This window comes from Plectropomus leopardus, chromosome 11 (genome assembly GCF_026936395.1).
Source record: "Plectropomus leopardus strain MGB_pleo_1.0 chromosome 11, ASM2693639v1, whole genome shotgun sequence".
Classification (NCBI taxonomy): Eukaryota; Metazoa; Chordata; class Actinopteri; order Perciformes; family Serranidae; genus Plectropomus; species Plectropomus leopardus.
The window spans coordinates 30,461,997-30,489,454 of NC_142186.1; the positions used below are offsets into that span (position 1 = coordinate 30,461,997).

The following is a 27,458-nucleotide window of genomic DNA, read 5'->3' on the forward strand; positions in this document are numbered from 1 at the left end:
AATTGTAGGCATTGAATTCAACCCTAAAAAAGGTGGAGTTTTTCATGCTGATTTACATATTTACTTTGTTTAACCCTTTGAAATCCGGGGGATTGCCCTGATTTCTTTCAAGATCATATGACGAAGGCAATGAGAAACTTTTCAAGAAATAGTCCCAAATATTGGTGACGAATCAGTGAAAGTTACACGAAAATGTCCCAAATATTAGCAAAAAAGAAAAGTAAAAAAACAAACAAATAAGGAAATGATCAAAAAGTGCTAAAATAATAAACAAATAAATTACTGGAATTTAAATATATTATTATGATAAAAATATGTATATATATAGTTCTCATTACATTTTTCTATTTAGTCATTTATTTATCTATTTTTACAATTTTCATATAATTTATCTCCCTTTCTCTCTTCTATTTTCAGGTTATTGTTCTTGTCACTTTTTACCAATGTCTTGTATTTGCGGGACATTTCTTGCCATGCTGCTCTTTGCCCTTATACCTTGTTTTTGAAAGAAATCAAACCAATTTGCTAAGGCTTTCAAAGGTTTAAATCAAAGACTTCTTGAACACTGCACAAACTTAACTTAATGTTCAAAGCAATGCCCTAGAAACATAGTTTGTATTTCCGAGGCAATGTTTCAAAGTATATTTACACAAAACAAGTCATGCATTTTTCTTTCTTTTTGAGGTGTTGCACCTTTTCCCACTTCTTTTCTGTTTGCACACTACAGTATAAGTATATATATAGGCCTATAGTATAATATAGTATAGAATATATATTGCAAATTTGTTAAAATCAATGTCAATGAGCACTTCTCCTTTCCAACATAACCCATCCACCTGACAGCTGTGGCATATCAAGATGCTGATTAAACAGCATCATTAGTACATCAGTGGGATGGTCACAGTTAAAGGCCACTCTAAAATGTGCGGTTTGATCACACAAAGTCCACCAGACAACTTTAATTTCAAGACTGGGGATTATATATTTAATGTGGGGTTTGTGGATTGTTACAGCTGTGTGTGTTCTGTGCTGTTGTGCAGTTTTCCCTTTACTGTAGATGTACCGAGGTGTGCTGCATTACCTAACGAGCTGCATTACACCTGGCTGGGGGAGGTGGTGCTTCACAGCAGAGGACAGAGGCCTCTGGTGAAAAGGAGAAGTGCTCACTAACATGACGTTCTGAGAGAAATATATCAATTGAGTGCATAAAAAGAGTCCCACATCTTAAACTTCAACAACAAAAGTGTTCATTTTTGTTCAGGATATATATTTACAACCTCTGTCTTAGATGTTTATCCATATAAACTATATTTATATGCACACCTGTCTATAATCTGGTTTTATTATATATATAAATACTTACTATCAGTTTACATACATTTTACCATAACTCACCAGGCTATCAAAGTGTTATATTCCTGCTTTTGCTTTATTTCATGTCTTGCATTCTAATTAGATTTAGTTCCACTTATGTAACTTTTCTTTATGCATATTTTATAGATCAGTATCTGTACGAGCACAGTGGGAGGGAGCCTGAGATCTAAGAATTTCGACTACTTCCCTGTAGCTGTTGTGTACATGAGAATAGAAGAACTCGAACCTAATATTTAAGAAATAAACACTTAATTTGAACTGCACTATATTTTTCTAACATCTGTAGCTACTGCCATTTAAAACTTTATGAGCTGTTTGTTTGTTTTTTAATGTCATGCCCGTAATTATACTGTCAAACATCTCAGAATACAGTTAAGACTGTATGACAATAAAAAAAGAGGAACAAATAGGTCATTTTATTTTTTAATATTTAAGACAGACTCTTACAGAATAGTATTTGAGGTATTATTTCATCAGTTTAATTATTTTTGCAGCGCTGCACAGAACATTACAGACCTCTGTTACTCACAATGACAGTGCTTACTTTTTTTAGGAGGATTTATTTCAGATATCAGTGGAAGCAGCAAACAATTTGATGAGCTAAAGGCAAAAATGTAAAATTTCTATCAGAAGTTTATTACACAGCTTAAATTCTATTACCAAAATAAATCATTCACATATATTTAAAATAAACAAGACACATTACGGATAATCTATTGGACTGAAAAATATATTAACATGTTTTGGCTTCTTAGCGTCCATAGGGAGACACACGTAGATTTCACACAATCATTTTGCAACATGAAGAACACAACATTATATTTAGGCACTTCACTGCTTGTGTTGAAATTCGTTTTTTTAAATGCAGAAATCATTTCATTTACTTGTAAATGAAATGATTCCTTAGTGGCTTTTAGTGATTTCTATTGAGTAATCCACAACCACAGTTCATCGTAATATCATCATTTCTAACCAAAAATGCAAATGGGTGCAAGTTTATTCTCTCGGGGTGCATGATGTAAATAAAAACCTCCGTCTTATGTATATACAATTACTAAGGCTTTATTGTGATTCTGTAGACACATTTATAGATGAAAACTATTACATAGAAATTATTGTTTTCCCTAATTCTGCAAATAAAAACATGACAAAAGTACTCAAAGAAAATCCTGTAAATCCAATTTCACAGTCAGGCAACACAAACCATAGATATTAAAGGGACATGTGTCAACAAAAAATCTCTCCCACTCAAAATGTCACATTATCCAGCCCTTATCGACACACATTACACAAACTTGGTCCAACAATGTGAAAACGTTGTTTTTTAACCTCCTCCTAAAACATTTAGGCAGCCGTGCCGACCACACAACCAAAGATCAGTACTGACAAAAGTTTTTTTAAGAGGAAATAAAATGAGCCGTTTATATCTACATCGGGAACAGGTCCTCATCTACGGAGATCACCATGTTTCTACTGTAGCCCAGAATGGACAAACAAAACTCCAGCTCTAGATAGGGACATTCGGCTTTTTGCATTGGCCCTCATAATAAGACGCCTCTCTGTGATGACAGTATTGGAAAACACAATTTTTTTTAAAGTAAAACTGCTTTAATCTGTGTTTTTATCATTTAAATCACCTGGTCTGTTTGTTTTGGAGAGGATGAGACCTCTGTAGATATTTCAGCTTGCCGTGAAAGCCTCCTTGTGTCTGGATCAGAAATAAGGTTCGTGCACATTCAATAATCACCACAGAAAAAGGTTAACATACATAGCAAGTGCTGGACGAGCGGCCAGTTTGCAGCGTGCCAAACAGTATAGAGGAAACAGTTTCAATCGGGAGAGGCTATAGCTGTTTGCAGTCTGCATTCCTCACCTCTAGATGCCACAAATTGTATTTAAAATGCACACACTGAACCTTTAAATAAAGAGACAACTTCAATGAATACCAGGCAGGAGGATGAAAACACGTAAAAACAAGCGATTGTACAGTAAACCACCATCAAACTCAACAACCAAATTACAACTCTTTATCAAAGCACCTTAATACAATCTGTTAAAATCCTTGGTGACCTCATGCAGACATCCAATGAACGACCACTTTTCATGTCAGAAATAATCTGCGTCTGGACTGACAGGAGTAAATCATTAGTGGAGCAGCAGTACAGGACCAAATCTGTTCGAAACCACCAGCATATTCCCTCAATTTCTCCCACTATGATTCCAAACGTCCCAGTTTATCCGTCCTGTGATTTACAGATCAGCTGCATGAACGCAGATGCGTTAATCTGGGTGTCAGGTCACACTTGCTTTTGATGCCGGAGTGTGTTTATGAATTAAAATCTTAAAAATCTACAACGCTGGTTCACACCTTTACAAGCCTTCAGCCCCAGGATGAGCTGGGCTAGTTAGGCCAGCAGTCTCTCGATGGCGGCGTTAACATCCCCTCCCGTGGCGATGAGTGCCCGCAGGTTGGCTTGGCGGTCGATGAAGCCCATGGCGTTGAGCTGGTCGAGCTGCTGCTGGAAGCGAACCTCCGGGGTCTGAAGCTGTGAGGGACGAGAGGACGCCATGAGGTCAGAAACTGTTCATTCACAGAGGCGGACCGCTTTTCTTCAGATTCTTATTTATCTGGTGAGTAAAGAGTTTCCACCGAATGCTTTTATAATCAGACATCAAGGGTTTTAATTCTACTTACTGAAAATGTATGCATAATTTATAGGGATGCATTATATAAGGAAAATATGTGATATGAGACAACAATGAACACTGTGATAACAGTACGTCTTGCAATGAATAAAAAGATTTCTATATATTTGATTTTATATAGTATACTGCTGAAATACAACAAACTACTTGTTAAATTCAAAGTACAATTGAAAGGAAATTATCCTCAACATTTTTTCCTCTAACAAACTAAACTAAACTGAACTACCACTTCAACTTAATTTTCACATTATTTCAGCATTCAAACTTTTGTCATCTTAACTCTTAACTATCTTAACTAGCATTTGCACTTGTGTCAGTGCTGAAATCTTTTTTTTACTCAGCTTCTTTTGGTATTTTGTATTTCAACTACAAGCAAGCACGAGCACACTTCAGAAAATGTAGCCTTTTCTATTTCAACATCGCAAGTTTGGGACTTAATTTTCCCATTTCTGGCTTTGAGAAACAGTAGCTCATGTTCACAAATATTGATTAAACTTTCTTTGGCCATGGAAATAACATATTAGAAGTCTTAACTTTGGTGGCGTTTCCCTTGAATGCCGACCAAATTTACTGATATGATCGTGTGTTGGTCTCAATCAAAACACAAACAATCCTACCGAGTCGTTACGACGTCGAATCAAAACTAATGGAAGTGCAACATACGTCTTATAACGATGAGTTAGAACCGTTGAAAAAGAGAACAAACCAAAACGCTGCTCTGATTTTAGAAAACAAGATGACACATACTGATGGCCCTCCGCCTGCAAACATCTGTAACATCTGCTGCATGAGCTGCTGCTGGGAGGGATCGCTGGCTGCGGCGGGACTGGCTCCTGTTGCCGTGGCAGTTGGCGGAGGGGTCTCTGGGGGGACGCCGCCTCTTGTGGCTGGAGGAACCATGAGACCTCCAGTAGACAATCTAGAGAGGGGAGAGAAATGTCACAAATGCCAAAAATTGTGGCATTTCCTGTGAGTTTTAGCTAAATATACTGTGACTTCAAACGACCACTTCCAGTACTTACTAACTGTTAAACAGAATTCACACAGTAATCATGAATCTCTAAAACTGTGGGGATTGCACATGATGTTTCTTTAAAATAAAGACATTTCCAAGCACTTGTTAGAAGCATTTGTGGTCTTCCTTTTACTGATGGGGGAAATGACGAGGGAAATCCATATTGATTACAAGTTGACCAGCAGAATTAGTTTGTTATACAGGGTTAACTCTTTAAATCCTGGGCAAATAAGCTTGAAGTCTTTAAAAAACATGGGAAGAAGGCAATGTGTAAGAAGAAATGATCTGAAAATTTGCATGAAATTTGTGAAAAGTACAATAAAATTACCTAAAAATTATCAAAAAGCCAAAACAGAAAATAAGAAAAACAACTAATGGGAAAGTTGAAAAACAAAATAAGTTCTTAAAAATATTGATTAATTAAATAATAATTCTGTCAAATTATTTTAAATATATCATTCTGATAATTAGAACTATAGTTTTCTGGACATCTCCCCTACATTTAATAAAAAAAAGAATTAAATCTGTTAATTTCTTGCAATTTGCAGGACATTTCTTGTCAAGTTGCTCATTGCTATGTTTTCTAAAGAAAATAAAACCACTTAGTTCAATTACTTTAAATACTCGTGACAGGCATCAGAATGCAGCAGAAGAAAAGTGAGGTCAATCGAGATTTAAAAGGGTTAAAATAAGACAGTTATACAGGGTTAAAGTATTAGTTTTAGAACAAACAGCTGATACCTGGACATGAATCCTGGGACTTCTGCCTGTAAGGTCTGCAGGCCCTGCTGGATCTGAATGAGGGCCTGCATGGCTCTGGGGTTGGTCAGCATTGACAGAGTTTCAGGATTCTGCATCTGCTCAGTGACAAACAGCACACAAGTTACCCATCAGCCCAACAGAGTCCACAAAGTCCCAACAGATGATACTTTTCTTGTGTGCATGCTCTCTGTCGTGCATCATAAACCCTGGGGATGCTCTCGGGGTTACCGAGCGCCGTGGCCTGGTTACATACTGTCGCTTATATCATTTCTGGATTCCCTGCCAACTTTCTGGTCTGTCAAGGGACGAGAGGATTCACATAACGAAAACAAACACAGTGTGCTGAGGATTTTCAAGCTTGTTTTGAGCTCCCAGTTGAAGGAGTGAACACTGAAATCGACAGTGAAGTGTTGATTTTCTTTAATATTTGGGCAAATTTTATCAGATGAAAATACAACTGTGTTAATAATTATTGCAGAAAATCTAAAGTAAAACAGTAAGTCAGAGAGGATCTATATCAGCCTCAAGAAGTGGGTGAGAGTAAACGAAAGGGTAACTATGTTATAACAATCAAAATAACTTTATTTATATTGCATTCAGGGTTACAAGTGCATCACACAGTGCATGAAAATAAAACAAACAAAAAAAAGAACATAGCTAAAAACAACTAAAGACACATGGCTTGAAATAGTAAGAATGTACAAACCAGTCATTTGATTGGTGCACATTCATCACTGCTGGGTCTTTGAGGTTGACTTTCAGGACACTAACACGTCTGCACTGACCTGTCTCATGACACTGGGGTTGCTCAACAGGCGGGAGACGTCCGGGTTCTGTCCCATGAGCTGCTGCATCTGAGGACTGCCGGCTAACATCTGTCTCATCAGGTCTGGGTTGGACATCATGTTCTGGACCAGCGGGCTGCTCATGATCTGCGACATCATCTGTGGGTTGGACATCAGCTGGCTCTGCACCTGCTGCTGTATCTCCGTCAAGCTGGACGCGCGCACGCCCAGACCTAACAAGCCGGACAGGTCACCGAGTCCACCTGAAGAGGAGGAGCGAGGCTGGAGATTAGGTCCTCGCAGGGAACGTGGACTAGACTATGGCAGTGTTCACACTGATTCTGGTGTTTGTACCCTTTTTCTGTACTTAACTTCCTCTGTTATAACAAAAATGTTAATTCTGAACAAGCTGCAGGGGTTACTCAGTAGATCCGTCAATCTGGATCGACATATCGATTCAATGAGCAACAATCACGTATCGTTAATGCAAAGTGTAAACAGTGATCCATATTAACCCTCTATCAGATGCGCCTTTATTTTGAAGTTGATGAGGAGAATTCTGTTAACTTGGGAATAAATTATCAGTGTGGAAATGTTTTGTTTTCGGAGAAACTGTAAGTCAATGGAAAGAGCACATGTCATATATAAGCAAAAGTCGTACTCTACTCTAACATTTGTTTTCGTAATCGAACTCTTAGGGTAAATAAACTGAACCTCTGTGAAGCCCTGCATATGTCTATGGCTTTGCAGGGTTCTTACAGCTTAATGCAAGTAGGATTTAAGACTTTTTAAAACTTTTTTAATTCCACTCAAAAGGAAATTTATAATAAGCAAAATTAAAGACAAAAAACATGAACTGATACCAATTACTAAGTGTTTGCAAGAATTTTGCCCAAATATTTACTGTGACATAAAATGGGACCTTTGGTGATGTTAACACAAGAGGCATTCTGTGAATTTTCTTTTTCTTTTTTTAAGATGACAATTATTTTAAGATTTTACAGTGTAGTTTCAGGAGAAAGAATCCTACTTTCAATATCTTACAACTTTTAATCCCAACTAAGGCTTTATTTTTAGATGAAATATTTCCATGCCTTTTAAGCCTCCGCGGGAACCCTGCTTTGTGTACGTGGTGTTTTGAGTCATTAACGTTAAGTGCATACTGAACTTCAGATGTGAAGACTGATTTATTTCAAGGCTCACTGTGAAAAACAACTCACTACAGGAGCTTAATGATTTTCATTAGGGTTATTTTAAAGAAAGCCGGGGGTGCTGGGAAAACAATGTTAGCGTGAAGCATACGGATTCAGGTGCCATTTCGCTATGAATGCACAATCTACGCGATAAGATCACAAGAATTAAACTCACTGCAGTGAAAAAAGCACGCAATTAAAAATACATTTCTTACTGGCTGCGTTAGCAGGTGCTGAGAGGCTGGCCGGTTGTGTCGGCGTCTGACTCGAGCTGCCTCCTGCTCTGTCCGTTACAGCTGCATTGGTGCTGCTGTTACTCTGAGCTGTTGCAGAACTGGAACTTGTCTGAGACGTACCGTCACCTGTCGATCTTAGTAAAGAAAGCAACCATCAAATTAAACCCTAACCGGAGTTAAACTTTGCCTCTAAACCTACACACACTTTATGACTTGTACTTACTTTGGTGCAGCCCTGATGATGAGATGAACAGTCAAACCGTCTTTGATACCATGCTGCTTTAAAGTCTCATCATCCTTCAGGATCTTTCCTGCAAATATCAACACCAGTTTGTCCAGCTGGACCTTGAACTTTTTGGAGACCTCCTGTCTGAACTGGACAAACGAGACAAAAGAGAAAAGTAAGATTACCGACTGGTCAAAAATATCAACTGGTTCCTGCAGTATTTTTTTATTTTGTTATTAGATACATGGCGGATGCAGGTAAATACTCAGCTGATGGTAATAAAGTTTTTAATAATCCACGTACTGCATGACATTTTTGGCTAACATGAATTTCTGATGTGGTATTTAGGCTGTAATCATTATTTGCTGTCCACACAGAGAAAAGTTATCAATTTATTGGCTTTAGTCTGGTAAAGCTGTATTTTACTAGTTTTAGGGGATGTACTAGTGCAGCAACAAGTGTGGGGCAAAATCACTTTGTAGTATTGATAATAATAAGTTATCAATGTGCTGTTTAGATGCTGTGAGCAAAATACGACTCTTTCTTTGCAGCATCCATGTTGTTTCTACATAACGACTTAACTTGTGATGTCACAAATATACAATATAAAGGTTTATATACAAATATACAATATAAAAGTTTAAACCTTAGACTATATACACACAAACAGACGTCTGTCTATCTGTCTATCTATCTATCTATCTATATATATATATATATATATATATAGCTACAGTTTGAGCATTAGAAAGACGTCACTGTTAATTAACGTCAGTGTCAACACTGATGTACATTTATCTAGTAAGCTAACATTTCCGTAGTCACACAGAGGAGTATTGTCTGTACAAATATTAGATTTAAACGTTGTTCTCGCGCCAGGTAAACACTTAATCATTGCGGACAGGCAGTAAAAATCTGTGAAACAACAAAAATACTTTTAAAAAAGCAATCCGCAACTGGATAACAAGTAAAAATCAAAAAATGTGACATTTTCCCCAACTTTTGATCGTAAACGTTTCATGACCGTCCTGTGATTTCCGCTGCCGGATGTTGAAAAAGGTCAGTTTGACGGACCTGAGAAACAGGAGAATCCTCCGAAATCGCGATTTGCTCTTTTCCATTGGGGGTTTTAACGGTGACAATCATTAATGATAGTCCGGGAGCAGCGTTTTCATCTACATTTGCATCCTCCGTGTGATCCGTGCTGCTCTTCTCTGCCATCTTTACTCTCCGGTGTTTCTCCTCCGCCTGTTTCCGGCGGAGTTGACGCTGCGTCGGTGTGTTGCTGCCACCTGTCAGTCATTAGTTAAACAACAGATCATATTCTGGGATCCTGAACCAATGAGAATAGATACTTTCTTGTGAAGACTGGGATTGAAACGTTGTCTTCATATACCATGGAGTTAAGTGTGCTGGCGTTACTTTTTTTTTTCACCATAAATATCCATATCACAGTTTATGGCTGTGATAAAATGGTGAGATTTTTAAAATAAAATCCTGGTGTAGCGACTGCAGGAAACAAACTAAAAGTTGCTGAGAAGCTGAGGTTGGGCCTAGTCTATTGTGTGACATGCCAACAAGAAAGATTTGACAAGAACCAAAAATACATTAAATTTATTAATGAAGAGAAATCAGCTTATTGTAGCATGCACAAACTTGTAATAAAAATAAACTTTGTTAGTTGTGTAAAGTTTTTTCTTATCATAGGGAATTACTCGCTTGGAAATTAGCTTTTGCTGTGCTAACCTCAGCATTTGTCTATAGTGTTTCATATGAAAGGCCTACAATTATTGATCCTTTTTTAATAACTTATCAGATTTTGATCTTTTGTCAGCTTGCCTGTCGCTGTGTCCAGGCTTTTTCCTGTGTTTAAAAAGGTCTAGGCTACTTCATTGTCATCACACTACTGTTAATATAAGAGAGTGATTTGGAGAAGGATGCAGACCCTGAATTGTGACACAGCTATGGTCGGTCATGCTTGTTAAAAAAGACGATGTGGCTCTACTGCAGTCCACTTTAGATGACGTGGAAGGTGCGATTGGCTAACAGACATCCCATTAAATAAAACATCCCATTCAATAAATCTGCAGGTTTGGGTGTAGTCAGATGACAGTAATTATAGATCTGGACTTCCTTGAAAAGTAATGCCCATGGGAATGGATGAAGGGTGTAAACGGGTAAAAGAATTGCAGAACAGAGCATCAACAGATCTTCTTATAATGGACATTTACCACCAAGGATTAATTAAATGAAATTTAAGCTCCTCATATGTTCTGTGTGCAAAAACTGAGATTAGTGAAGAAGTATAAAGTAGAATGAACTCAAAAAAATTTAATTGAAGTACGTATACTTGAGTAAATGTAGTCTCCTAATGCTACTTTATGCTTCTGCTAGTTGAATTAAAGTAGATACATTCAGTTCGTTCCAGAGCAATTATAATGATAATAAAGTTTATTTATATAACACTTTTCAAAAACAACGTTACAAAGTGCTTTACACTTAATAATATTTTTTTGTTTTTTAAAAACACAAATGAAAAAGAAATATATAAGAACAACTCATGAGAAGAAAATAGATTTAAAATTAAATAGCAAAAAAAAACATGCATAAAAGAAAAAAAAATAAAAACAATGGTTGAATTTAAAAACAAAAACAGAGCAGTGCAAGACTTAAGTGCAATTTCAGGAGTAAAATATATTAATATAATAATCCTGTAAAGAGAAATTAAAGGAATGCTGTTCCAATAAAAAAAAAGTCTTTAAAAGTGATTTAAAAGGAGATATTGATGCAGCAAGCCGGAGGTGCTCAGGCAGATAATTCCTCAGTCCTGCCCTGTTTTCATTAGTTGATAAGCCTGTGTTTAGTTTTTACTGGCAAACTTTCAATGTCACCGATTTTATGGTCAAAATGATATCTAACATCGTTTAGTCATTGTTAATTTGTTGCACTGGTGTGGCCGCTTGCATTCCAGATAATTCCTGAAATCAAATCTAATCTGAACTCAATTCTTTATTTACGGACACGCCTTCTCAAACACTCTGGAAACAAACACCCAGATCTGTACAAGCATGTTTGATTTTCCAACATCAGGAGCAATCAATCTGAACTGCATAACTGATATTTGTGGTCCACACCTCGAATTTTGTTGATAACAAAGCAATATAAGTTCCGGATTTTTTATTGAGTCCACATTCTGACCATCACAGTGGCGTGCTGTGAAATCCTCCCGGCTATAAGGTAAAATATAAAAACTGGATTCATTTTAGTTAACACTGTTAAGATCTTCCAAGTGTATCCTTACAATGGATATTTATCTATTTATTTATTCATTTATTTATCCATTAATGTCTTTATACGAAAATGAAGGATTTTGATATATGCGGCATTTATATTTTAAAAATTATTTTCTAGATTACTCGTCTCTCTGCAAGAATGAAGGCTGGTCACAAGTGTCTCCTTTTCCACTGCATTTTGCTGTCGGTCATGTGCGTATAATATTGAAGTTTTCCAAAGTGAATTTAAGGATAGATTGTTTTAACCCTTTGAAACCTGGGAAAATTGGCTTGATTTCTTTGAAAAACATGGGATGAAGGCAAGGAGCAATTTAAGAAGAGATTACCTAAAAATGAGCAAGAAAAGAGTTTTTGAAAGTACAAAAACAAACCTCTGAAAATTAGCAAAAAAACAAACAAACAACAAAACATACAAACATACAATTCCACCAAAAAATGTATACCTTTTAAAAAAGAAAATGGCCCGAAAAAAGTGCTTAAAAATTATAGTTCTCTGAAATAATTTTAGATATATAGATATGATAACTGTAAATATAATTTAGGATTATAAATGTTTCCTACGCTTTTTAAAAATAATTTCTAAAATACTAATTTATTGCAAATTGCGAGACATTTCTTGCCTCATTGTCTTTTCTCAATGTTTTCGAAAGAAAACGATTTTGTGCAAGGTTCGAAGGTTTAAATACTCATGAAATGTGTCTGAACCTAGCACAAGATTCAGGTTTCAAAAGGTTAAGCAGCAACTTCATGACACTGGAGTCATTTAAACATGATAATAATAGTTATAATAATACATTTTATTTATGAAGCACTTCTCACAGTAAAACATAGCAAATAAAAATAAATAAAATGAATAAAAACATAATTTGTTTTAAATCCACAGTGTATCGAGCCATGGAAATGGTGTGTTCTTTAATGACAATGGAAACCTCATACTCCCGGGGTCCTACAATATTCCATGGATGGCGGGCATTGAGAATTTCCGCACCCTCTCCCTCATCACCTTCCCAGGCTCCCATGACAGCATGGCCCTGTACGGAGGTCCAGAGGCCGAATGCCAGGCCTTGTCTCTGAGGGATCAGCTCAGAGCCGGCATTCGTTTCCTGGATCTCAAAGTGTTTGGGCTGGGTGACACCCTCTATGTCATGCACGGGGTCATGTACCAGCACAGCACTTTCAAAGACGTCCTAGATACTGTCCGAGCCTTTCTGTCAGAGTTTAGGAGCGAGGCTGTGCTCATCAGAGTGCAACCAGAGTCTTTTGAGAAGAAAACCGTCAATGAAATGGTACAGAGTCTGATTGGGAACGACCAACATGTGTGGGTGAATTCAGGAATGCCGAACATTGGTCAGGTCAGGGGGAAGATTGTGTTTCTGCAGAAGAGCACTTTCACATTGGGTATTCCTCTCATAAATACCAACGGGAAAGGCAGCAACAAGGTTAGCAACGTTAAAGATAAAGACAACCGAATAATCAAGCAGCTAAACGCAGCCACTGAAGCCTGCGGAGGTGATAACGCTATTTTGACCTACACTAGCGGCACTGGCTTTGGTACTTTCTGGGGAATGTTTATGACTCCGAAGAGAGTGGCTGAAAAGGTGAATCCATGGCTCAATCAATACCTGAGGCAGTTTTACCCCAATCAGCCCAGACCATGCTTTGGTATCATCGCCATGGACTTCCCTGGTTTCGACCTCATTCAAACTGTTATCAGTTTAAACTGGTGGTAATCAATGAGCCCGACTGTGTGTTTGGGAGGTTGAAGGTTTGAATCTGAAGTATTGCTGTTGTAGAAACTCTGACGAAGCTGAAATACAAACTGTAATCAGAAAACTGATGAGCCTCCTTGTTTTTGTCAGTGGTATCCTGAATTGTCTCATTTGGGATGTAATTCCAGTGAGATTTTGTGACCATAATAACAAAAATAAATTTTGATTGATTGTCTCCTCATTGACCTTAATTGTTTCTCATTGATCTTCTATCTCAGTTACTCTTTATGAAGCTTAACCCTTTAATTTGCTTGATTTTTTAAAATAAAAAACATGTAAGGGTGACAAGCAGCTACAACAGAAGTTCTGTGCAGCAATGTGCAAAAATATTACACTAAGATTTATTAATGTACATAAAAATATAACTATATCTAGATAGATAACTACAATATCTATAAACAGAAAGATTTTAGTGTTTTTAATGAGGTTGACCTTATTACAGCTATTTTATATACTGGCATTTAATATCTAAAATCTATTTAACAAACTGAGAAATTTTCGATGCAAAAAGTATTAATTAGCCAGTGTGTGTTAAATAAATGTTATAAAGTAAAAATTACATTATTTTAAGTATGAAAATTGGCAAAAAATGGAAATTGCTAAGTATTACAAAACTGTATTCAAGTACAGTACTTGAATAAATGTCACACACATACTTAGTATTTTCCACCTCTGTGTAACTATACAATACAATAAAATGAAATAAAACAAGATAAAAGAAAAGAAAAGAAAAGAAAAAGATAAAAAAAAAATTGTGAGCAATAACTTAATTGAGACAATGTAAGTCATATCCTGTTCCAGCCCTTTAAGTTGTGTTCTTGTTAGTTTTTTTTCAGCTAATTTTTCCTTTTTTACATTGTCTTGTTTGATTCCCACATGTGTGATTCTCTTCCCGGCCCTGATTCGTTTCACCTGTCCCTCTTTAATCAGCCTCCCGTCTGTGTTTGGTCTGTTTGCTCTCTTTTGTCTGTGCCAGTTTGTGTTCCAGCATTTATTCTGTGTGTGTTAGTTGACCTTTCTTTAAATGTTGATTCAGCATTTTTTGGATACCTCTGCCATGTTTGTTTCGGACTGACGTCTGTGAACCGAATCCTGATATCTTCAGTTAAACCTTACCTTAATTGTGTCCTTGAGTTGTGCTTTTTGACTGCACCGCTGTTGTCACCACTTTATAGCAGCGATGTAGGGTTGGCCCTCGGTGCTTTCACGAAATATTTACACAATGTGTTTGTTTTGTTTTTTTTAATCACTTATCATCAGTAATGTGATACAAGTGGGAAAGGTAAATAACAGAACAGCTAAGAGTCTGGGAAGTTCAGAAATGACATCACTTTACTGCACTGACACCTTTTAAACCAGGAAAAGACAACACTTATAATACTGTATCCAAAAGATAAGACAATATCTAATCTTATATACAGGCTTAAATGATATTAACATAATATTGATATTACACAGCCCTAATGTTAAATAATAGTACAATACAACGATATTAGGCCTCAGTGGTTTCGCAGCTGAGCCATCTTACACCCATCTTCATATCTTGTGTTTAATGATTTATTGTTTCCTGATGCAATTAAATAATGTCTACAGCATCTGAAACCAGCATCTGAAACATTTTCAAGTAACGACACTTCAAAGTCCCCCAAAACCAAAAGGAATGTGTCGATTACCTTTCTTTGTTCTTAATTTAAATCAGTAATTGTTTATTTACTTAAAATAAACAATTTAAAACAAACTCATTTTAAAAAATTATATAGCACTATAACAACTATACATGATGTTTTGCAAGACAAGAAATTGCAACAATAACACCATTAACAGCATCAAAATAGAGCTTGTTTATAAAAAAAAGTTCCAGTGGAGGATCCACAACAACAAGAACAAGAACAAGAACAAGAACAAGAACAAGAACAAGAACAAGAACAAGAACAAGAACAAGAACAACAACAACAACAACAACAACAACAAGAACAAGAACAACAACAACAACAACAACAACAACAGAGGTCCTAGCTAAGCCCCTAATGTCTTAAAATCTTAGAAACATCCTAACAACATCTAGTGGTTATGTTTCTGTATGTGCCACTTACACCTCTTCAGCCTCCAGTCTCTAAAGAGCACGTGGCCTCTTGGGATTGATCTGCTTACTGGCTTGCTCCTCCTCCTGGAGTGTGGAGCAGAATGACTTCACTTCATCTAAAATCCCAGGAATGTCCTGAAACCCTGAGACATCCAAAAATTCAAGAAACGTCCTAAAATTCTAGAAATGTCCCTAAAACCCCAAAACATCTTTTAATCCGAGAAACCTCTTAAAATCCTGTATCTTAAAATTCTTGAAACATCCTAAAGTCCTGGAAATGTCTTAAAATTCTCCAAATGTCCTAAAATCCTTAACATCCTAAAATCCTAAAACATGGATGGGGCTGCTGTGACTGGCCCCTGGCCCTTTGTCATTTTGATGAAGTGGCTCCCAAGCAAAGCAAGTCTAAAACCTCTGTCCTGCTTTCCTGGCACGCGGGAGAAGTCTCAGTTCTGCAGTTTCATCACTAGATGCCACTAAATCTTCGACCTTTAATTAATAAAACATGCAAAAGTCCGACAGGGTGCTGAAGCCAGATAGATAAAGAAGGGAGAAGTTCAATATCAGGTTCATAACAACTAATTAAACAGTGTACCTGTTTGACTGATGAAGATGTTAAAGCTGTCGGTGGTTCTTCTTTTGTGCCCTCAGGATCTTTTTCACAGCATCAACACTGTGCAGCTCATGTCAGTCCTCGAGCTCTGCCTCCTCATCAGCTCCGCACTTTTGGGCATTAAGGCTCTGGTGAGGGATCAGAAGGAAAAAAACAAGGTAGAGGATATACGTCTTATTTTCCCGTAAACTTCATTTTGCAGGAGGAGGGGTACTAACTGCACGTGCTCTTTCAGCCACATGTTGCTTATTCATTTATCTATTTATCATTTTTAACTCCATTATTCATTTGCTTGGTCTCTGAAAAACTGAAATAAATATATTTCACTTCATTTCACTCAAAAAAATGTATTCATTTATTTTTACATTTGGAATAACAGAACTAACATTAAGGCAGCAGTTGAAAATGTGACAATCCACACTAAGATTTGACAGAGAACCTATTTTGTATATAATTTATGTTTATCCATATTTACAGTGTTTGTTATTTCTGTGTTTTTTTCGTGATGAGGGTGTGCCTCATCTCTGTTTCCTTTGTCTTGAGTCGCTCCTTCCATGACACCTGAGTATTGATATTTTTGTGAAGGCTTTATTATTTGTGACTATATTTGTTTTTTTCTTTCAGGGCACTGATGAACCAAATTTCCACAAACTTCCCCTGCTGAAGGAGGTCTCCACTATCACAGTTTAGTGACAGTGCTTTGTTCACTGCTATCATGAGCTGATGTTTTATGCATTTGTTTAAAAGTCTGACAGACAAAATAGAATAAAAGTTTATGTTGCATCTTATTTAATGATTAGAAGTTTGTTAGTAATAATGTTGCCTTCAGGAGGCACTTTTAAATAACTTGTTGTGCTATTGTGTTGATCTATTACAGCTTCTTTAACATTATGGGGCTTGCAGGATATGATTACACAAAATAACATGTTTAAAGTTAAAATACATCTTAAGAAGGAAAAAAAAGACTTAGGCAGGACTTACATCAATCGTGCAATTAAAATCATGTCTGTTGCCAACCTTGAACCACTTGAAGCTAGCATAACATTTAAAATGCCACATCAGCAGACTTGCAGTTATTTGATTTTTAAGACTGATTTCAATATATCTGATACAATATCTTTAAATTTTTACTTTTTTAAAGGCAGAAATTATGCATTTTTTTTTAATGGAAACTGCATTTAGCTAATAATGACAACCCCTTTATTAAATATATAGCCTATATTTGAAAGTTAAATGACCAACATTAAGAATTAAATAATAATAATAATAATAATAATAATAATAACAATACTACTACTACTACTAATAATAATAAGAATAATAATAATAGTAATAATACTACTACTAATATTAATAATTTTATATAGCTCTTTTCATAGCATTCAATGACAAAAACAGAATACACTAAAAAATCGCCTATATAACACATTAAATTAATTTTTTAAATGGCTTGTTAGTGATGAATTTATATGTACAGTATATAACTTGATGTTGCCGTTGAAGGTGGGACAATTTTAATTACTCTATACTGCTAGGTAGCTTAACTTATACATCATAATTTATAATTATTATTTTGTATTGTAGATTGTACATGTAGCCTATTAAAATAAGCAATTACACCATAAAGTGAAATATTTGTTTCCAAACTGTAGTGGAATAGAAATATAAAGCAGTAAAATTAAAGTATTAAGATGGAAATACTCAACAAGTACAATACCTAAAAAATGACAGCCTGTACTTTATTTATGAGAGTAAGGGGTTGCTTGGAATATGACTGTTTTTGTTTTGTTTTTTGTTTGTTTTTTTAAACCATGATCCTCCCAGGAACTATATATTTTTCACTGAGCCTCCCTGACTGGGGAGAAGGGCCTCCTCTGTTTTGCAGCACCCCCTCCTCTCTCATAAATAACGAACAGTCCCCAAGTGCTTGAGCAGCATGTCAACACTGGTGCTGGTCGCTTTGGACCTCCCAACTTCTGGCTATAGCTTTGCAGGTCGCTGGCACATATTCTCATTTTATGCAGTAAAAGCAGCATTTATGCCTGTATAAAAAAAATATTGCGAGTATTGTTTTTCTTTGTGTTTAGCTGAATAAACAGCGAAGGGTTAAGTTTATTTGTTGCTCCAGTATCAGGGGAGGTACTTCTGGTAAAAGGTTGGCACTCTTCCCGATAACCACTCCTTCTGCTCATCCAAACAATAACTGCGCAACAGCCGGAAAATCAAAGCAGACTGACTGTGTCCGGGGGATTTTTCCTCTACTTCATCAGACACTAACAAGTAAGTCTCTCTGTCATGTTTTGATCCGTTTCTAAGGGAATCTGAATCAATTTAAACTACTCCTTGTTGTGTGGCTATATGGTCCTGTACTGCTGTGTAGGCAAACTCACCAATTGAAGCCTGTCAGTGCTCTTTAAGTATGTTAATGTGTAAATATTTTAATTCCGAACCCCATAGAGGATAGATGAACGTCTAAGAAACATATCAGGAGTAGAAACGTCTATGTCAGGTAGGTTTTAAATGATAAAAATCAAACTTAATCGGTTGCAGTGCGGGAGATTAGCGTTAACAACAATACGACCGACGTAAAATCCAAGATGGCGCACAGCTAACTGACGGCAGGGCTGGTTGGTGCTGCTAGTGGTGGTTGGGAGATAGATAACTACAAGAAAGTTGTTATATCTGACCAAAAAGTACTTGTAAAGATTTTTAAAAAAATATTTCGTTTCTGATGAATTGATTTAAAAGGTAATAATATGAACGTCGCCGCTCAGCTAATGCAATATAGCTTCCGACCACCGGTGGCAGCACTGAGTTTAAAGCTGCGGTCAGCACCAGTGTACGTGGGCGAGGAAGATGCCCGCAGGCGTTTTGTTGATGTGGTTTATTTACTGTAAAAATTTCACTTTGTCGGAATAATTCGTGTTTCTGTGACTTCACACACCATCTGTTATCGCCCTGGTAGGTCCTGAAGAAGTTTACCTTCAACACTCGTGTGCGTTTCACCAGTTAAACGTTAATGTTACTTATGTCGAAGTGCATTTAAAACTGACTTAGGTTGTGATTAGCAAAGATACTGCAACGATGACAGCTTTTTTTGCCCCAAATGTGGCGTGAAACATGTTTGCAGTTTAAAAAGTTGTTAGCTTGACTCCAGTATCGATTGACTGCTTATTTACAAAACGGCTGTAGCGTAAAGTTGACATAAACTTATATATTTAAGCCGCGAAACATCTCACATGACCTACATAACACTTGTAAATGTCGTTATACGGAAAGCAGTTGCACTTGTCCACAAACACTTCACTCATCCTCCTCACAATTAACATCCTGCACTTTGCATTCACTGTGTTGCCAATTTATTAAATACTCAAAGTTAAAACTAACACAGGGTAATGAAACACTTGTGCAAAAGGTGTTCAGTTTTTAAAGCGTTTTAAAGGTGAAACTTTTTGGAGGATGTACTGTGTTGTTGTTGAACTGTATTGCATTAAACAGAGTGGTGTTTCTGTAATTTAGTTTAACCTCATTATTTTAAATGCGATAGACAAAATAATGAAAACACCCGTACATACAGTACCCCAAAAAAAGCCTAATCAGCCAGTGTCTGACGCAATTTAGATACTCTAGCTATTAAATGCTGTGCTTTCATAAAGTACATTTTAAAAGACATTTAAAAAGCAAACAAAGCAGAAAAGCTTGTCACATCCTGATTTTTCATTCCTCTTTTTTCCTCAAAATGCTGAGTCTTACAATTCCTAAAAACTTGAGCATATTTCATTAGATACTTCCTGTCTGGTAAATATCAATGTCTCTCTAGTTCCACGTCCCCAATTTATAATGAGGACGATATGTTTTCTCAGATATCCAATATGCTGATATATATGTAACGACTCATTTGGCCAATAAGTAATCTGTAATAAAATAATAAGTATAGTGATCATCTAGTCCCCTCAGAGGTTAAATTAATATTTTGTTATGCATACTCTTATTGTGATGGCCCATTAGCAGATGGTGACTTAAATTGCAATGCTTTTCGATGTCTGTAATATCCATTTAATGTGAAAAATAAGAAAAATACTTCTGATATTGGCAGAAATCAGCATGTTGTCCGATACTGATATTTCATGTAAAGCCAATATCCGCCAATATTGATGGTGTGCTGATAATGTTGTACATCCCTACTTTTTGAATATATCATACATTGTTTTCAGTGTATGTAATATTTGTTTAATGTACAAAATAAATTAAGTACTTTATCTTACACACACATGCATCGTGGCAGTGGATCTGTTCTGACAGGACAGCAAGTTTCTCCTGAATGTGCCAGTTTTGTAAAGAAAAACACATGCTTCATTTTGAATTTCCTGCACAGGGCTCTTTTTTTTAAAAGTGCTGTTTCTGCTGCTCAGCTGCTGTTTTATTGCCCTGTTGTTGGTTTTTTTAGTCTAAAAACATGCCGTGTCTTTGCTGCCTTTTTATTTCACTGATGTTGAAGTAAAAATATGCACTCTTTTGGTTGCAATGCTATTTATTAACTAAGTTTTGGAGTAATAGCACTTCTTTCCATTCTTGCAATATGTTTTATTTAATTGTGTTCTAAGCCTATGCGTCATGTACATTTTGTGAAACAAAACTGAATATGATAATTTATTTTATGTGCGGACCTTGAACTAATGACTAAAAGCAAAGTCTGGACCATGTGGCTGGACTGGTTGGGAACCAGTGCATTAGAACAAAGACAACATATGGTGCTCTATCAATGCTTCACTCATATGCTGTGGAAACTGTTTAGTGCATCAAGTTTAACAGCTCTAGTTGCGGGGTTGTAATCAGGGTGTGGAAACTTGGCACTGAGTGTCCCAGAAAATCACTTCCAGATCACCTACCAGATCGGCCATTTCACAGCGCCGTGGCTGCGGAGCAGACAGAGTGTCTGTGTCTCTGGGCGAATCGGAGACACAACAACCATAATTCAGGTGTAAGAAACAGAAACCTTAACCTGATTCATTTCCTGTACTCTCTTGTCTTTCAGTCTAAAGAAGCAGGCAGGATGGCTGTGTCCATGACGAAGGCGGACGGGGTCGCCGTGTTCACTGTGACCTCTGACCCCCAGAGCGTTTGTCCTCCAATGTGCCAAATCCTTAAAGCCCTTTGCTACAACCCTGTGTGCTGCTCTGTGTCTCAGCAGCTGGGGAGGGTCCAGAGATCTTCCCAGTCAATACTGGGGGTGAGTTACAACCACGGACAGTATAAATAATGGACGTAGCTATTCAGACGTTACAAGGAGCGGGCGATAAGGCTGTAAAACAATATAACGATATTTCGGGGTATTTTTGTGATTACGGGTTTCTTGATTATGTGACAAAAATACTGAGAAAATTTGATTATTAACCCTGAGGGCCCGTTTTAATGTTGTACCCACTCACACAAAATTTGCTCTTCAAAATCAAGCTTTAAGAAATATTGTACATTAATATTACTTTCTATTTTCACTGAGTTCATTTTGCCCTAATCACAAATATCAAATATTCAGTAATGTAAATGCAACCCTTTAAATGTCAGGTTTTTGTTGTGATACCACTATGTTTTGTGATGGGAAAAAAACACAAGAAATGATTTATTTTCAGTATACTACATGCTAAGTAGATATTTTTTTGTCATCACAACCTAGGATAAGTCAATAATTAGCAGCAACATTTATTTGTATACATTATTATTTTTTGTGTGTGTTTCTGTGTATTTTAGACTTATTGTAGGAGCGGAGCTGGAAATTCACAAGATTAAGCAAAAATACATACAGTAGTCTTGCTGAAATATATGCCATATGCATGAACACAGCCAAAATTATCAATGAAAAGTGCATATAATGCGCCAAACAATCCTTAAGGGTTAATTTCAAGAACATAAATAAATGTTGATCGACTTCAAATATTCAGTCAAAACAACAAAAATGATCTGTCAGTTCTTTAGTTTGTAGCCAACAGCAGTTACTCATAGAGAGATCCAAATCATGTATAAAATCTAGGTGTTTGTTGTTCAGCCAGTGTTGAATTTACTGTAAAGATTGTGGTATTGTAGTTATTGTCATTGTAGTTTTTTATTTGTTGCTGTAGCCATATGGCGCATAGCCAGGGGTGGCATGGCTAAGTTTGTACATTGCATAATTGCACATCCTTAATAGTATTTAATTTACTTTACTTTACTTCAATTAAATTTTTTTTCTTTGTTATTTATTTATTTAGCATTTTCTTTTTTCTTTCATTTTTGGAGGCCGTTGTGTGAATACCTCTTAGCATTGTACTATTTTTGTTGTGTTGGACTATTGTGCTCCTTCAGTGCCTGTAATTATTGTTGTGCGTTGTGCTGTACTGGTCTTAGTCTTGTTGTTGTATGTTGACCATGGTGGCAAATGAGTTTTCCCTTTGGTGTTCAATAAAGTTAATCCTATCCTATGCTGTTTTTTTTTTTACCCACGCAGGCTCTGCACATCATGGTTGGGTTGCTCAACATCGGCCTCGGAGTGATCCTCCTGTGCAGTCACAGCGGCTCCTGGTACCAGATGGATGAAACCGTGTTTCCTCTTTGGCTTGGAGCTATAGTGAGCAAGCTAATATTATTTCATAACCAAAGTCACACAGAATTTTCTCTATAAAATTTCAGTTTACTCTCAACATTCACTGGAGACCAACGCAGCCGTCTGGATTCAGTGTCATTTTAAGTCCACATTAATGCGTAGCTTTGCCATCAGAGTGGTTTTCCCAGAATTGTGAGAGTGGAGCGGAGCAAAGTAATACAAACTCTGATGTTTGGCAATATTGAAAAGACATTTTGATTTAAATCAGCCTCCATAGCAGCATCTCTCTTGCCCAGAGCGGTCGCCATTGTTGTCACTCCTCATTGGTCGCAGTGCACCCCTTGACAACTGTGCTTATTGTAATTTGTTCATAAAAAACTGTGTCCCTTGCTGTTCCTTGAATTTGCCTCATGATTTCGTCTTTGGCCTTTATCAACAGAAGTCCCTGAATCTCGTCTTCGGTCGGACATTTCTGTTGTCGGCTTTGTGAAAATTACCCTTCTTCTTCTCCAAAGTTTATTTTCTTCCAAATTAATGTTGTGTGAGTCTTGTGATAGAAACATTAACACGGCCACATGTTCACTGTGAATTTTCTGGAACATTCCCATCTCTATTCACACATTAATCAGACATTACACAGAGTTTGTACCACGGAGCTGGCAGAGTCAAATCTGTCTAATTCTTCAGACATTTGCATTCTCACATGCAGCTCCTCCTGGAAATTTCTAGATAGTTTCAGGTTTGCAATGTGTGTGAAGGTTCCCTCCAGGTCCTCAAAATGCTGTTCACTCAGCCAAAGACACAAGAAATGACATGTATGGATTTTTAGTGTTTGTGTGGAGAAATGAAAGTTGAAATATTCTGTTCTTTGTATTTTCTTCAGTTCGTGTTGTTTGGCATCATTGGCATTGTGTCTGAGAAATGCCCCAGCCCGTGCTTGGTGAGTATCTTAGTTTATTTTATCCTCATCTATTAAGTTTCAGTTTATTTTTTGCACATTTTAGATATAAGGAGAAAAAAATAGATTTGATTTGGAAATTTGTTTTTGAACATGTAAAAAAGAAAAGAAAAAGAGAAATTATCATACAAGAGAGAAAAAAAAACAATGTTTACAGACATTAATGAAGCAAAAGAAATTGTCAAACACTTGATGACTCAATTTTTTTTAAAAAAAGGAGTGAGAAGAAGTAGAAACATTTTTAATGCCACCCCTTCTCCATAAATCATTGATTTATAATTAGCCAGCTTCCTTATTGATCTTAACCTGAACTCTAATTTTCCTTAACTTAAAATACACCGCCCTGCAAATATTTCAAAATAAAATGCCTTGTGTCGACAACTGAGGGGACTCGGTCGACAGAGGCGTCAGAGGAATCCTTTTTGTTTGTTTTAGAAACGGAAGCAGGGAAGTTTGAGTAAAACAGAAATGTTTGCATTCCCTCGTCTCTGTGACAGATATACACGATGATATTGCAAGAAAAGGTGGTATAGAGTCAGTATAATAATCAAGACTAAGATGGCTAAGACTAATTACAGCTAAGACGCGCCTGACAAGCGCCGCTTACACAGGCAGTCTGCTGCTCTAACTTTTTAAAAGGGCGCCAAAAAAAACCCAAAAGCTTTCACAACGCTCACACACTGCACGCACAGACACAGGCAGTGTGTTCCCGGCCTTGGAACAGTTGCAGGGAGTACTTACAATAAATACGAGCCACCGAGCTGTAGAGGGCCAGATACTCTGTGACCGTGTGTGAGTATTTAACTCATGATGTGATCTTGGTTCCTGTATTTTAGGTCATCATCAATGCGATCCTGAATCTAGCGGGAATTGGTTTTGCCATCGCTGCCATCGTACTCTACAGCATCAATATAGCAAACGTGGGCCTGTGGTGGATGTGCCACAGGGACGAATATGATTACTATTCGTACAGCAGATCCACTACAACTCCATCTCCTGGAGAGGAGGTCATGAAGGAGCGCTGCTTGGAGGCCAAAGAAAACATTTTGGTAAGTGTGGAAAGTGTCATCTTAGCAGTAAAAATACTATATATATATATATATATATATATATATATATATATATATATATAATATTTTGTAACTGATGAGAGGAGGATAGAGATCTTTGATTATTTTACAGATACTGTCTTAAAAGTTACCATCTGTGTCATTATGGTATTATGTTATTATGAAGAAATGGCTCCACAGAGAATAAACTTACAAAATAAAAACTAGTCTCGATCCCATCTTAGAGTTTGGTATCAGGGTCGATCGAGGCATTTTTTTAACCTATGGGGGTCAGTTTTTTTTTTGTTTACTTATTTATTCTTATATTTTATTGTGTTTAGTTTTTGTTTATTTGCTCACCTTCATGAATCCCAGTTTAAAACATATAAAGTTGAATAAAAATAATGTTAAAAAAATAAAACAGAAGTCTTGGATCAGGATTTGGCATCGGAAAATATTCACTTTTAAATGACTCGGATCAGGGGGAGAAAAGAATTGATCACATTATCCCGAATAAAAACCAGTGAAAAATGATTAGTTGATTAATAGTTAGTCCATCAACAAAAAACAACAATTTTGATTATGGGTTTTTCGTAGTAATTTATAAAAATAAAAAAGAGAGAGTACAAAAGAAGCAACGTGGGCTCAGGGATGTTGTGATTGTCGTGTTTTGTTTCTCAGTTTCTACCATCTTAGAGACAAAATGATTTATTGATTTGACTGAAAAAAAACATTTTTAAGGCCTTATCCTGTAATTATGCATTATGAGATTTTTTTCTTTCTTTGGTGAGAACGATAAGATTCAGCAATAGTTAATAGCAGCCTGAAATACCATGTAGGAAAAAAAAAAAAACATGCACATTTGATGGATTTGGGTTAGGTAAGAGCAAATTCTTTCTCTCTTTATTAAATCATATAATCAAAGGGCGGCGTGGTTGGACTTGGATTTAAACAGGTAAATGCGTTTGTTGTAATTTTTGCGTTCGCACTGCTCTGTGTGTCTCACCAGATGCTCTTGAGAAGCATGAACGCTGTGCTGATTGTCCTGTCGGCCCTGGAGCTCTGCCTCGTCATCAGCTCCGCCGTCATGAGCATCAAGGCTCTGAGGAGCCGCGGGAAAGAAGGAAACAAGGTAGAGGTTTCTCTAAAATCACATCCTTCTGTAAAACCTGTTCTTTATCTATGAGAGATGGACTGAGCACTAATACTTTTACAAATTTGTTTGAATGGTTTCATACTGTAATACTTCCAATTTTGAAGATGCCGCCTTTGAAATTGTCCTTAAAGAAATAGTTTTACATTCTGGGAAAGATGTGCTGGCCTGTGGACTGTTTTGCTCTGTCTTTATGCTAAGCTAATTGCCTGTTTCCTGTAGCTTCATATACAAAATACAAGGAAGATTTATTTGTCATTTTTAAGAAGGAAAAAAATAAAGTGTTTTATATATTTATTAAATTTATTGTATTTCATATTTAAAGTATTAAATATTTGGTGTGCAGACATGAGAGTGGTTTTAATCCTCTCATCTAATTCTTCCCCTTTAAGAATTAGTGGCTCTGGCAAAAAAAAAACTCTTTAACGCTAATAAATATGTCAGTATGAATATAAACACTTTTTTTTTGTTTTACAGAAATGATATTTTATGCAGTGTGCTGTTAAATTAAATTGTCTTTAGGCACATCATAAATGTCACAATGTTAAGAAAAGTGGCTACAAAATTGTACACTAAAATATTGATTTTACCTTTGATCCCTGCAGAAAACAACACAGCGGTGCAGCTCTTTTTTTAAATTATTTTTTTATTTATTTTTTGAGCGGTGCAGCTCTTGAATGTGTGATGTGTAAATATGTGCTGTTCTTAGAGATTTGAGTGTGAATATGTATTATTGTTAAAGATTTCGGAATATCTGCACCTCTTTATTGGCTTTAAATATATTATTTTTCTCTTTTTAGCAGATTGGTGAGCCGGAGCTCTACAAACCACTGCTGGAGGAAGTCACCAGTAACCCTGTTGCCTAAACCAAAATCTCTGCTTTGTGCTTTCAGTCAGCAGGTACAATAATCCTGCTCATTTATACCACTGACTCTCTGTAACCTCCATGATACAAACTTCTGGGTCTTTTCTTACAAGAGTTGCTTAAAAATACTTGCACTTAAATTTTAGAGTACTTTTGTTAATATTCTACACTATTTTATGCTGCTGTCCTTTTTTTAGTTATTTTTTCTTAAACTGTTTTCATTAATTATTTCTATCGATTATTGTGCCTTATAGTCAATAGGTTTGTCGGTTAAAGGGAGGTTCATATGTGAGTGTGATGGACACACATCGATGGACTGGTGAGAGTTTTTGTTGCTATTTTACAATAGTAAGCCATGTCAGAACTGACTATTACATATATTTTGTTTTTTGTGTTTCTGCTCTATGCTGTATATTAAATCTTTAAGTGTAACTGAGAAATTAAATCAGTTTAAAAACTAGTTTTGCTCTTCGTGTGCAAAATAGGAACAGTTTGTATAAAAGGAGTTTCTGGCCAAATTAAAGTTAAATAAAATAAAGTCTGCTCAGCACTGTCAATTCAGCTGGTGTAAATGTCTGTTTCTGGATGACTGAAACATCATGATAACTGGTCGTATTGTTGTTATGCCTCTGCACCAGTGATAGCCGTGGCCAAAGGTCTGTTTTCAAGTTGTCCATCCGTTAATTTCGTTCTTGTGAAAGTGATATCTTGGACTCCTTTGAGGGACTTTTTTGTTAAATTTGGCCCATATGTTGATAATTATAACACAATTTGACATAAATGTTGATAGACTTTTATAAA

The 27,458-nt window shown here is 36.4% G+C and overlaps 3 protein-coding genes across 5 annotated transcripts; 2 read left to right on the plus strand and 1 right to left on the minus strand.

Annotated features, from left to right (window-relative positions):
- Positions 1–1,784: 1,784 nt before the first annotated feature.
- On the minus strand, positions 1,785–9,567 carry ubqln4 (ubiquilin 4). Its single transcript, XM_042490814.2, has 7 exons — positions 9,372–9,567; positions 8,295–8,446; positions 8,051–8,205; positions 6,643–6,905; positions 5,837–5,952; positions 4,828–4,999; positions 1,785–3,920 (listed from the first exon to the last, which is right to left on the minus strand). The coding sequence occupies exons 1-7, from the start codon at positions 9,516–9,518 to the stop codon at positions 3,780–3,782; spliced, it is 1,146 nt and encodes a 381-aa protein (XP_042346748.2). The 5' UTR covers positions 9,519–9,567; the 3' UTR covers positions 1,785–3,779.
- Positions 9,568–11,450: 1,883 nt separating this feature from the next.
- Positions 11,451–13,540, plus strand: LOC121945209 (uncharacterized). Its single transcript, XM_042489275.2, has 3 exons — positions 11,451–11,534; positions 11,709–11,782; positions 12,474–13,540. Exons 2-3 carry the CDS (start codon positions 11,730–11,732, stop codon positions 13,318–13,320), a joined length of 900 nt encoding a protein of 299 aa, XP_042345209.1. The 5' UTR covers positions 11,451–11,534; positions 11,709–11,729; the 3' UTR covers positions 13,321–13,540.
- Positions 13,541–18,176: 4,636 nt separating this feature from the next.
- On the plus strand, positions 18,177–27,218 carry LOC121946315 (membrane-spanning 4-domains subfamily A member 15-like). 3 transcript variants are annotated; one of them, XM_042490830.2, is made up of 7 exons: positions 18,177–18,335; positions 21,091–21,285; positions 22,537–22,656; positions 23,516–23,572; positions 24,427–24,639; positions 25,649–25,771; positions 26,593–27,218. In XM_042490830.2, the coding sequence occupies exons 2-7, from the start codon at positions 21,109–21,111 to the stop codon at positions 26,656–26,658; spliced, it is 756 nt and encodes a 251-aa protein (XP_042346764.1). In that variant the 5' UTR covers positions 18,177–18,335; positions 21,091–21,108; the 3' UTR covers positions 26,659–27,218. The 3 variants fall into 3 exon arrangements, with proteins under 3 accessions (XP_042346764.1, XP_042346767.1, XP_042346766.1); XM_042490833.2 differs by having other exon boundaries at positions 26,596–27,218; XM_042490832.2 differs by lacking the exon at positions 18,177–18,335 and adding an exon at positions 18,878–19,016.
- Positions 27,219–27,458: the final 240 nt, after the last annotated feature.

Excerpts from the sequence above, each read along its gene's own strand:
- LOC121945209 (XM_042489275.2), top strand. The coding sequence starts at position 11,730 with ATGAAGGCTGGTCACAAGTGTCTCCTTTTCCACTGCATTTTGCTGTCG. Across the intron at positions 11,783-12,473 it reads TGCATTTTGCTGTCGGTCAT|TGTATCGAGCCATGGAAATG; the intron begins GTGCGTATAATA and ends TTAAATCCACAG.
- LOC121946315 (XM_042490830.2), top strand. The coding sequence starts at position 21,109 with ATGGCTGTGTCCATGACGAAGGCGGACGGGGTCGCCGTGTTCACTGTG. Across the intron at positions 22,657-23,515 it reads CTCTTTGGCTTGGAGCTATA|TTCGTGTTGTTTGGCATCAT; the intron begins GTGAGCAAGCTA and ends TATTTTCTTCAG. Across the intron at positions 23,573-24,426 it reads AATGCCCCAGCCCGTGCTTG|GTCATCATCAATGCGATCCT; the intron begins GTGAGTATCTTA and ends CCTGTATTTTAG.
- ubqln4 (XM_042490814.2), bottom strand. The coding sequence starts at position 9,518 with ATGGCAGAGAAGAGCAGCACGGATCACACGGAGGATGCAAATGTAGAT. Across the intron at positions 8,206-8,294 it reads ATCATCAGGGCTGCACCAAA|ATCGACAGGTGACGGTACGT; the intron begins GTAAGTACAAGT and ends TTCTTTACTAAG. Across the intron at positions 3,921-4,827 it reads TTGCAGGCGGAGGGCCATCA|CTTCAGACCCCGGAGGTTCG; the intron begins GTATGTGTCATC and ends CGTCCCTCACAG.